The sequence below is a fragment of the Drosophila suzukii genome, chromosome 2L (assembly GCF_043229965.1).
Source record: "Drosophila suzukii chromosome 2L, CBGP_Dsuzu_IsoJpt1.0, whole genome shotgun sequence".
Lineage (NCBI taxonomy): Eukaryota > Metazoa > Arthropoda > Insecta > Diptera > Drosophilidae > Drosophila > Drosophila suzukii.
The window spans coordinates 14,320,049-14,331,242 of NC_092080.1; the positions used below are offsets into that span (position 1 = coordinate 14,320,049).

Consider the following 11,194-nt stretch of genomic DNA (forward strand, 5'->3'; position numbering starts at 1 on the left):
GTGTTTGTATGTGAGGTGTAGGACTACATATAAGCTTTTGGCTATTTACAATGGAAGATCTCTCGGCACTGGATGAGATTTCGCTCACTTAATACAAAACTGTGCTGGCTTATATTGGAGAAGGAATTACGATTTTTTTAAAAAAAGTTGTATAACTAAACTTATACAGAATATAAAGCCTGTTATTGCGAAACATTTCGCACTACTTAATACAATTATAAAATTTTAACCCATGACAATGTTATAGTAAGTGAGCGATACTTAACGTACTTATATCTTTTTCAGCGTTGAGATCTTCCTGAAAAGGATTTAGCACCTCGAAATCCGTTAAACGGAATTCCGAGCGGCTTTTAAATTTACAAAATATATAGTTTCACATAAAGTCCAAATAGGAGCCTCTACTTTCGCTCTCCTTCCATTCCTCCTTCCAATTTCAGAAGCTACTGTTGGAGTTCGTATATGAGGAGAGCGAACTATTCGTTGTTGCCGAGGATGTCGATGATGAGGAGTTACTATTGGAGCCACTCCCCGCTGGCTTGTCCATGCTGGCCATGATGGAACCCAAAAGGTCCACAGGTCTCTTAGCCGCTCCTTTTGCAACGGAAACGCGATTCCCTCCTGCGGTGCCTGCGATGATGATCTTATGTGAGGGTAAACTAATGGTTTTGTAGGTGGGTTTCAGCGGGGAAACTGTGGCTGCTATGGGGATGGCGGTGCCGCTTCCTTTTGTGTTCGGCGGAGGTGGTGGAGGCGGTGGTGCTGTTGCCCGCGAAGGAGGCAAAGGCGGCAAGGGTGGCAAAACCACCGACATTCTGGTGAGAGGGGTCAATGAGGCTGGGAGAACCACTTTGACAATTTGAGTGGGTGGCGGTGGAGGTGGAGCAGCTACAACCGGTAGCGGTGGATGCAGTGCAGAAAGTGGTATGGGAGTGGGAGCTGGAGTTGGTGGTGGAGGAACATTTATTAGTGATGAAGAAGTAGTTAGTGATGTAGGAGCCACAGCTGGGGCTGGATCCTTGGGAATCGGTATATCCATTTCCACAATTTCCTCCGCACACACCTCTGTGACCTCTTCCTCGTGATCGACGATTAGTTGGGGTGTGCTCTCCACAATAAGCTCATTGCCCACATCCTCAACAGGATCTGGAGGGGGCGGCGGAGGTGGTGGTGGCGCTGCTGCAGACAGAGCTAGACTGGAGGTACTGATATCACTTTTGCTATCGGACACGATCTTCACTTGGATCTTTATCTCAGGCTCCTTTTGGTTTAGGCGATGAATGAAGGGCGTTTGAGGCACAAGTGGCGGTGGCAGTCCTGACAGGATGGGTGGTGCAGCAGCTACAGGAAGAGTTGGAATAGGTGGAGCAGGTGCATGTATAGGATTAGATATAGGTTTGAGTGGAGAAGCAGCCGTGGGAACAACTGGGGGAGCAGGAGAACTGGGAGTTGTGTCGTTGTTCAAACGGGGAATTTTGGCAGGCGAGGGCTCACTTATGGAGCCCGTCTTGGCTGGCGTTGTATGCTTTTTGGGAGTTTCGCTCCTCCTTTCCTTTTCCTTATCCTTCTCTTTGTCCTTCTCTTTATCTCTATCCTTCTCCCTTGTCTTTTCCTTCTCCTTATCCTTCTTGGGCTTCTCCTTCTCTTGAGTTCCCACAACCGCCGCTTTGGTCAGTTTATATTTGTGTTCCAGGACCATTTTCCTCATATCTATCTTGGAGTCGTCTTTGCTGGTCTTTTTTTTGGGAGTATTAGCCCCACTGGTGCTGCTCTGACTACTACTGTTGCTGTTGCTTTCCTGATTCTGGCTCGGAGAGGAACTTCCTGCGGATGGCTGCTCGTCCATACTACTCTCACTAGAACGACGCTCTTTGCCATCGATGTCAACAAGTTTCTTTTTCGTCCTGCCATCGTGTGCTCGCTTTGAGGGCGTCTTTTTGCCACATTCGTCGTGGCTTATCGGGTTGGGCAGGATCGTTTGCTTTTCCTTGTAGTGCGGTGTTTCGGCTAGCACAGGGTTGTTTTTCTCGTTAATCACCTCCTGACCGGGATAATACTGTCGAAGGCGCAGGTGCCAAGCTGTAGATGGCAGAGTATTACTAAAAAATTCTAGTAAAGAAAGGTTGAGATAACTTACCTACGCTCGTCACCGCCGTTACAGTGCGAAACTGGTGGATTATGTTGCGGGGAAGGAAGTATATGTCGTTGTCACACAACTGGATGCGGGCATAGCGGACGCCCTCTCGTCGCAGCTGGTTCAGCTTGGCGTCCTCGATCCACTGCACGCACTGCGAGATCGGGGGCTCGTGCAGGTCCAGCTGCAGCATTTCCACCATTGTATTGAAGTCCTGGGCGGCAAAAGCGACCACGTCTTTGGTGATGCGGTTCTGCGTGTAAGTCTGTCCGCAGTGCACAGCCTTCAGTATGCCTGGAAAACGGAAATTGTACGGGAACAACGATTAGTCGGTCTTAGGGAAACACATTTATCAGGAGCAGCTCACCAACTGCAGCGGTGGTGATGCGTTCATGGCCATGGCCTACGTGGTCTGCATGAGCTTTGGTCCGATCCTCGATCATCGTCTCACGGGCCTCCGATAAACGGGGCAGATATTGAAGGTTTCGCAGCTCATTTATACGAGTCCTAATTGGTATTAAGAGAGTTTAATTAGATACAAATGTTAAGTTATATTCTTCCGAAGGAAACATACCTCTGCCTCTTGAGCGGGGTCTTGCTATTTAGCTCTGCAGTGGGAACCAACTGCTCTCCAGCACGTATCCAGAGAATGGGACCATCGTTCGACTGACGAGGATCCGTTTGAAGTATGGAATTACAAGCCCAAGGCATGGTCTGGAAACAAAACTCTGAAGTTAGACTATAATCTTAGACTAATTATTGATTAAGACTACCTTTCGTAAAAATGGATTCATTTCGATGCGACCCAGGAGATCCGGAAAATAGCCGCCGACCTCTTCATGCACTTTGCCTACCAGACTGATCTGATGCAAGGGTCCATATCGAAAGGTTCCTTGGCAATAATTTCGAACCACCTAAAGTTAAGAGATGAATAATAAATTAATATGATTTATTAAAATAAATGTTAAATGTTTCTTACCTGTTCATTGTACTGCGACATCGTACAGGTCTCGATGTCCGAATTGCGTCCGAGAACTCCCGCCTTAACCGTCAACGTTGAGTAGTTCTCGGCCATATGCTCTAGAAGATCGGGAAGATAACGCGCCGCATCGTGGACAATGCCCATCACATGGTGGGCATAACCCTGTTCATCCTCGGCGAAGCAGACCTCGAAAAACTCATCCACAAGCTCCTCCATTTCGTCCGGCGGCAGTGCATCGATTTCATGCTGATACAGGTGAACAATGGAGGCTCCGCCATTCGGATACTGCTCCACCTGGAAGTAGCAGCCGTACTTAAGGTTCTCCAAGCCAGCTGGTGGTTTCCGGTTGGGCCTTGGTGGCAGGCTCTGAACAGTTTGCCAGGGTCCAGCTGCTGGGGCATGTTGCAGACACTGAACGCCTACACTGGTTCGCCGGATCTTGGAGCGCTTGTAGCACTTGGAGCAGTCCCGAGACGAGGATGAAGAGGAGGAAGTGTGACGGGAAGATGACGACGAGGAACTCTTGTGATGGTTGCTGGAGGATGAAGAGGAAGATGACGACGTATAGGTCTTTCGGTTGCTGCTGCTCTGGCTGGAGGAATGATTGCTGACTGAGGAGTTTGATCCGGAACTGGTTTTCGGCGCCGGCGATGGCATCAGCTTGGAACTGGAACTCTTGTCCCCAAACTGAAGCTGCCTAGTGACCTCCTCTCGGGTTTTTGCTGCCGCCTCTCCATTCACCAATGGCTTGGGTGGCTCCACCGGTGATTCTTTTTTGATTTCCGCTTCAGTTTTGATGAGGTTAGTAAGTACTGGTGATGGTTCTGCTTCCGTTTCTAGTTTAGTTTCTACTGGTTCTGTTTTGATTCTCTCCTCCACTTTGATTTGCTGCTCTAGGGCAGCAGCCACTGCTTGTGGCAGAACAGAATCCGCCACTGGATCCTTCGTCTTGAATGAGCTGTTCTGACTGCTTCTGCTGCTCTCAGAACTCCGGCGACGATGCGAGTGTGAAGATGAGCTGGACGACGAGGAGGGAATCTGAAAGTAAGGAGGAAAATTGTTTATAGTGCTTTATTGTTTTTTGATGGACACCTGTGCAAACATTCAGTAACTGCAACAGTTTGCTATGTAAACGATTGCGGTTACTTTTAGTGCTGCAAATAAATATTTTCTTATTAAAAAATATGACTCGCTGAACTGAAGATCTCGTCTTTCGTTATCATGTTATTGTTTGAAATACCCATGGTTAAATTTCATTAGTTTTCTAAGAAAGAAAAGTATAGCATTGACAATTTGAGTGTCGAACACTACACATTACAATATTTCATTAGCAAATAGCACTCAGAGGTCACGGCATTCGATATCAAGTAAATTATAACTCAAACTACCGATGTATCTAGTAGATTGCGAGGCTTTTGTAACTGATGGATGACGTATTCCGTGTTTATATCTATTCTGAATGTTTCCGTTTGCTTTCTGGACTTCCAGAACCTTTCCCACAGCTCACCTTCTCCCGATCCCGATCTCTCTCCCTCTCTCTGTCCCGATCGCTGCGGTGATACTTCTTCTCTTTGCTGCGCGAAGAATTGGACTTGTGGTCGCTCTCCTTAGAGGTCTTGGAGCTGCTCTCGCGATTCCTGTCGCGCTCTCGTTCCCTTTCCCTCTCGCGCTCTCTCTCCTTATCCCGTTCTCGTTCCTTGTCCCGATCCTTGCTGCTGCTGTTGTTGGTACTGCTGCGCCGATTCTTATCGTCATCCCGGTCCTTATCTCTCTTCTTCCTCTTGTGATTGCGCTCTTCTGCGGGTGGTTGGTTGGTTGTGGGTGGGGTGTAAATCACATTAGTTGGCATTGGATTTGTTTTCTGCGAATTTCGCTTTACTTTACCTGTCTTCTCGTCTGTAGTTGTGGTTGTTATTGTTGTCTCCGTTGTTGCTTTTGCTTCTTCTTCCTCTTCTGCTGGCTTTGTTATTGCTTTTGTTGTGTTATTTGCATTCCCATCGCCTGACTGCAATGGTTGTTGCTCTGGTATGGGTAAATTGTTGCTGTTTGTAGTTGCCGTTGTTGTTGCTGCTGCTGCTGTGGCTGCTTCTACTAAAGTATTAGTTTTTGTTGCTGCCTCTTCTGCGCTTGTAGTTGTTGGACTGGCATTTCCGCGGGCATTTGCGTTGTTGTTTTCCACAGCCGCCTCGTTGTTTACCCCCTTTCCGGGCGTTTCCCGCTCACGGGGTACCTCGCCCGCCGCTTCCAGTGTCTTCTCCACCGGTTTTTGGGCATTTTCCACCTGCTCCTGGAACTCCTTGGCCAAATCCTTGCCGCCGTTGGCCAATTCTACATTATTTTCGCCACCTCGAGTGTTCTCCATGTGTTTGTGTGTGTGGCGACACACACGCGTGTCCCTGTGGGTGTGTGTGAGCGCTGCCCTGCGCCTGTATTGAATATCGATCAGTCGGCCGTCGTCTACGTGACGCCTCTCAGCTAGCCGTGCCTTTTATCTTACGCTCCGTTTGCTATTCACCCGCACCCTCCTCCGTGGGGTTTTCATTCGGCTGGCAGAATTTCCGCAGCGGCGTTTTCACCAATTCGCGAATAGTTTTTTTTTTGTTCTAGAAGCAGTGTGACCGCGTTCGGCTCTGGAAAAAATACTACGTATACCATTTCTATTCATACCAATATACCGAAATAAAACAGATATACCGAAAAAAATGCAAGCGGTCACTCTTAATGTTCAGGATGGTGTCTCCGCTGTCAGGTGCGTGTCTCCACTAGGATGCGCGATGTTTTTGCGATTGGCGCGACATTTGAAATGTAGTCTTTAGTGCATATTAGCTTACATCTTGGCAGCCACATAAGTAGTTTTCACTTGATTTTTATTAATTAAATAAGTATTTTTTGTATTATACAAAATATAACAACAAATAAATCAATTCAAAATATAATTTTTACGTTCCCTAAAGTTACTTTTGCTCCTCCTCAGCAGGATCTCGCTTATAAACGTCGTTGACCAGTTTTGGGATTGTTCCCAAATGCTCCAAGAGTTGCATTTCCTCCTGCAGAGTGTTTAGATACATGCGTTGAATTCTCCTTATCATGGGATCGATAACTTTGGTGCTGACTAATTTATCTGGACTGGCAGTCAAGTCTTCGTGTTGGAGCAAATCCGAAAGTGCATTACTTGAACGGGGTTCCATGGCAATTGCAACGACATCCTCAATCACTTGATCGGATTTGGGGGATTGGATCCTTTTTGGGTGTGGGCTGGTTTTGTCATCAGACAATGGCTCCGGAGGCTTATTCCTCACTTCGAGCTTAAATTCCTCCATAGCCTCTTGCAGTTCTATTTGCGACCTTACTGCTGCTCTGAGATCGTCGCCGCTTTTAGCACTAATCACGGTTATTTTGGAGCGTTTGGATTTGGAGCCCTTGGAGCTGGAATCCTCGCTAGATGGGACGAACTGCCGCTGGAATTGATCACCAACAGCTTGGCAATGAGTTTTGGCCGCTTCACAACAGTTATGTGATTCTATCTTCTGATGTGGGCTTTTGCATTTGGGCGAGTGTTTCTTAACACCTTTATCCCCGCCACCATCATCACTTTTACTAGATGGAGGGGCACCAAAAGTCAAGTTCTTGTAGAGAAGACAATCTCCTCCGCCTTTTTCATTGACTGGGGTCTGATTTCGAGTACTGCGACCGAAAGGGAAATGACTATTATATGGTTTGGGTGAGTGTCTGGGACTGTGTTCCTCCACTCTCTTCGGATTCCATTGCTGACGAGCAATCGATTGGCTAGGTAGCTATATGAAATTCCCAGGATTACTTGTTATATATTTGAGATTGGGTTAAAATTACGTTTACCTGGTATTGCTGGGACTGGAGAAGTTTGTCATCATATTTACAATGATGATTACTATGATAATACTTTCTATAAAATGGATCATGTGCATGATGAACGCGCTGTTGTTGCTGTTCATATGAGCACTTTTCACACGGTCTTTTGTTGTAACCGCCATAGTTATCCTGCCTAGCTAGGTACTTTTCCGATGTAAAAGTTTGCTTGCAAACCTGAGGAATATTCTCCGGAGAATTAATTCTTTCCCTACGCGGTCGACACTCGACATCCTTATAGGCACACTGACCACACTTTTTGTTCTCATTAAGGGGCTGTTCAATATGTATAAGAACTATCAATATATATATTTCTTTTGTTGAGAGACTCACAGATGTATTCTTCGTTCCGTAGAAATGATCCTCAAGGTGCTTACGATATTTATTGTTTTTATACATCGTTTAAGCAGCGTCAGTGGAATAGAGTTTACTAAAGTAGTGTTTTCATTTGGCACTTATATCCAAGAGTACTAGAATGCTAAAAATAAATACTTCGATATCTTTGATAAACTTGTTTGTAAGTAAAAACCATTTTTTTAAAGTTGGATAAATAATTTTCATTTCGTTTATATTATGCACATACATCAATATGAAGATGGGGAAGGTTCTTTCTTATTATAGAGTTATTGTTTCCATATAATGATCGAAAGATCTTGTGATTATTGTGTGATCAGGTGCTAGATGTGTATCCGCCATTACAGCCAACCTATACTTGTCACCAAAGCGATGTAGATTTAGGGAAAGACAGGTCTTCGATTGTGGAGGCCGGAAGAGGAGGACATCCTGAACTTTTTGACCCCAAGCCGATTGAAACTCATCATTGGCTCCGTAGATCTCAGTGATTGTGATGGGAAAGTTATATGAGAAGAAGTTAATGAAAATTTTCGTAATAACATGAGGGAAAAGGGATGTGAGAAGACTGTACTTTGTCTGACCAATAGAGGCTAAATATATTATGATCTGTTGCTTTCTTATTCTCTCAACAATCTGATGAAGTTCTCCAGCATGATTAGCATCAGGTTTTCTTAAAGGCAATTGTAAAAAGACCACGCCCCCAATATTTTCGGATTTATCCCCAATTCGATCTGTAAAATATCCCTTATCTATGGTTCTACAAGTGGTGTTTAGGAAATTGGGGACTTTTAAGTCTCCTGAGAATGTTTCAAAGTAATCGTGGACCGCACCTGCTAGGCAAGTCAAACTAAAATCGGACTCTCTGAGATTATTACTGAACTTACCCTCATTGCGGGTCCTTAGTTGGGCGCCATTTATTGACCTCCCAAAAGAGACAATTTTCCTGCCTGCGTACGATTTGGTATGCAGAATATTCAACTCTTTAGTTGGCTGCTCGAAAAGGACCTCATAAATGTTTCTTGGAGCCTGGAAGAGCTCCCAAAGAATTTTGAAGAACTCCAAATGAGCGTAAAGTAAGAGCGGTACATATAAATGAAGTCTAGCACAATAAGTTGAACTATACGAGGTTTGTCCCTTAAACAAGACGTCACCGAATGCCAATAATTCGCAGTATATGTGATAGGGTAGAAGCAAAACATGATTGAGATTAAGACGCCAAAGAAAACGGGTCCAAACCTTGGCCAAATTAGTAGGCTGCAAACTGTTATAGACGGCATTTCTGGCCACCCACCAATTGAGATTTCTTTGCTCTAACTCCCTATTCAAAAGCAATCGTATCGTCTGAAAACGACCCACTGGATTTCGATAACTAACTGAACGTCTTTGGAGTTTCTTAAGCATTGAACGACTCCTTATATAACCCAAAATCACATTTACCAGAACAATTACTATCAAAGAAGCCAACTGACTGAGGTTTCTAACTTGAATAGTAGAAGTGGAGCCATCTGGAGTTTCGAGAGATTCAAATTCATAGATGAATTTCTGCCAGCGGCATATGATAAGATGCACTATGTGACTAATCAATCTGCTGATGTGCTCTGGTTTTCGTACAAAACGTGAGAGTTGTTGATTCGAACTCTGACCCAATCCATCGTTCAGGGTCATCTCTATTTTCTTTTGTGGATCCTGAAGCAGAAGCATCTCACTCACATGTAGATCCTCCTCTTCAGCGATTATTAGGTGGTGTAGTTTAATGAGGATATAGTAGGGTTGAGAGTTCTCCGCATTCGGGATCACAATCACCTGCCACTGGGGAAGATCGGAGGGTATATACTTGGTGGCCAGTTCGCTAACATACTCCTGAATATTCGATTCGGTGACTGGACGTCCTCGGTACTTGTGGGTATTGAGCAGGACGTGATTATTGATGTTGAATCCACTTTAAGAAGGAAACAAGGGATAGTTATGATCTATAAATTTCTTTATGACCCAATCACTTACCTGCTATCATTCACCCACGCATAATGTCCCCAACAAGAGACGAGTTTTTGACGCAGCTTGGGGAACCGTAGCATTCCAGTTTTATCCCTCACATCAGTTAGACACTGAGCATAGGACATCTTGATCCGCTCGAAGTCACAATCTCCCTCCACTTGGAGAAGAAAGTGAAATATTCCCGCATTCTTTGGCGTGTCGATTAAAGTCCGGATCTTCTTGGACTTTGAGATGGTTAGGTTCGGGTACTTGATGCTCAGCACGTAGTTGGATAGTTCGTTGCCACAGTGAGCGCCTGAGAATAAAGATAGGTATTTAAGATGTACAAGTTTTGTAGCTCATTAATCGACTTCACTTGTTACTACCTCTAGGGGTTTATAAAAATCTAGCGATTAAATTCATACAATAAAAGAAAGCAAAAACAAGAAATAATAACAAAGAATTTAAGTAGTGAGTTTCTCGAACATTAAATACCCGTTAATCGAAAAAGGAGAGATTTTTAAAATTAAATGATCAAAGATTAAAGATCAAAGTCATTATAAGCAAAAGTTCAAACCAATTACGTTGACAGTAAATAATTTGATTAATTTGGGACACCCCAAATAATAAGCTGATTAATTTAATCAATTCACATGTGTACCCCATGGGAATGGGCCATCATTCCCAGCGATTACCGGGTATCAAGCAGCGAAGACTGGGCTTATCAATAGCAAAATTTTATGAGTAATTCAGTTGGTCAAGGTTCGCTTGATCGCTTGTCTGGGTTCCGCAAAGGTGCAACAGGTAACCTGTATTATTTATAAACAAAACGCTTATCTACTTTCTCCGGGACCCTCTCATTCTTTCTCTCATCTGCCTCAATTACGTCTTGGGGTCCCATTAACAGATGATCCTTTGGCTGAGTGAGAATCGGTTAATCAACCCATGGATCGTTTATTTATATAGTCGCCCCTTTTGAAGTTATTGATTTATGTGGCTTATCAGTGCACCAGCGCGTGTCGCGAATCGATGATCATTGATCACTGCAGGGGATATGTCGAACACTTACATAGGAGCGATAACAGCAATAGAGGCACCAGCATCAAAGCAACCACAAAGCAGAGCAGGGTCTTCAGCAAAGATTTCAATTCCTGCCAGAAACTAAGGAATACAGAATTATTGACAACATACTTACATATTTTAACAACTTCTTTAATTTACCTCTCCATATTTTCCGATTTCTATAAAATATTCATAAGAAATTGACTTCTAAGCTATATTTAGTATATAGCTCCACCATATAGTATGTACACTTTCGATTCTTTGCTCTGCTTCGTAGATTTCCAACAGCTCACACGTTCGATTCTTCCAAAGTTTCCAGCACAACTGATCATTATAGACGGAGCTTCGTGTGAGATTCGCCTTATTGAGCGGCTTATCAGCTAATCAAAGGCGGCCGCTCTTTACTTGCACTGCAATAAAAAAATGATAAGAAGTAAATGTTGTTATCAAAATAATATATTTAAAGCGTCGAAATTTAAGTGAATGTACCTGATATTTTAAAACTAAATTCAGACTATTAAATTTTTAGAGAAAATACAACTTTGTAATTATTAAATATTTTCTTAATATTAAAATTTGTCAAAATAAAACATAAATAAGATATAGTATATTTTTTTAGCCCAATACTTTTATATTTATAAAATACGTAATTAAGTTGAAAAAATTATCTTAATATTCAACGTAAATGTAATTTAATAAATTTTTTTCCAGTGCATTCTCTCATTTTTTTTGTGAGTATTAGTGACTTTCTGAGCTAGTTCCGCGAACTTTTGACGCCTCTGCAAAGGATGTACACGCAGTCTCTT

The 11,194-nt window shown here is 43.6% G+C and overlaps 3 protein-coding genes across 4 annotated transcripts; all 3 read right to left on the minus strand.

Annotated features, from left to right (window-relative positions):
- Positions 1–143: 143 nt before the first annotated feature.
- Positions 144–5,732, minus strand: LOC108016291 (lysine-specific demethylase 9). Of its 2 annotated transcripts, XM_017082929.4 has the most exons (8): positions 4,998–5,731; positions 4,621–4,910; positions 3,111–4,151; positions 2,905–3,045; positions 2,706–2,845; positions 2,499–2,638; positions 2,135–2,425; positions 144–2,076 (listed from the first exon to the last, which is right to left on the minus strand). In XM_017082929.4, exons 1-8 carry the CDS (start codon positions 5,473–5,475, stop codon positions 434–436), a joined length of 4,164 nt encoding a protein of 1,387 aa, XP_016938418.3. In that variant the 5' UTR covers positions 5,476–5,731; the 3' UTR covers positions 144–433. The 2 variants fall into 2 exon arrangements, with proteins under 2 accessions (XP_016938418.3, XP_070852496.1); XM_070996395.1 differs by having other exon boundaries at positions 4,621–5,732.
- Positions 5,733–6,015: 283 nt separating this feature from the next.
- Positions 6,016–7,464, minus strand: LOC108009311 (uncharacterized). The gene is made up of 3 exons (XM_017073571.4): positions 7,332–7,464; positions 6,969–7,274; positions 6,016–6,907 (listed from the first exon to the last, which is right to left on the minus strand). Exons 1-3 carry the CDS (start codon positions 7,395–7,397, stop codon positions 6,068–6,070), a joined length of 1,212 nt encoding a protein of 403 aa, XP_016929060.3. The 5' UTR covers positions 7,398–7,464; the 3' UTR covers positions 6,016–6,067.
- A 146-nt stretch (positions 7,465–7,610) lies between these two features.
- Positions 7,611–10,708, minus strand: LOC108004934 (uncharacterized). Its single transcript, XM_017068036.4, has 4 exons — positions 10,548–10,708; positions 10,396–10,487; positions 9,354–9,642; positions 7,611–9,291 (listed from the first exon to the last, which is right to left on the minus strand). Exons 1-4 carry the CDS (start codon positions 10,553–10,555, stop codon positions 7,614–7,616), a joined length of 2,067 nt encoding a protein of 688 aa, XP_016923525.3. The 5' UTR covers positions 10,556–10,708; the 3' UTR covers positions 7,611–7,613.
- Positions 10,709–11,194: the final 486 nt, after the last annotated feature.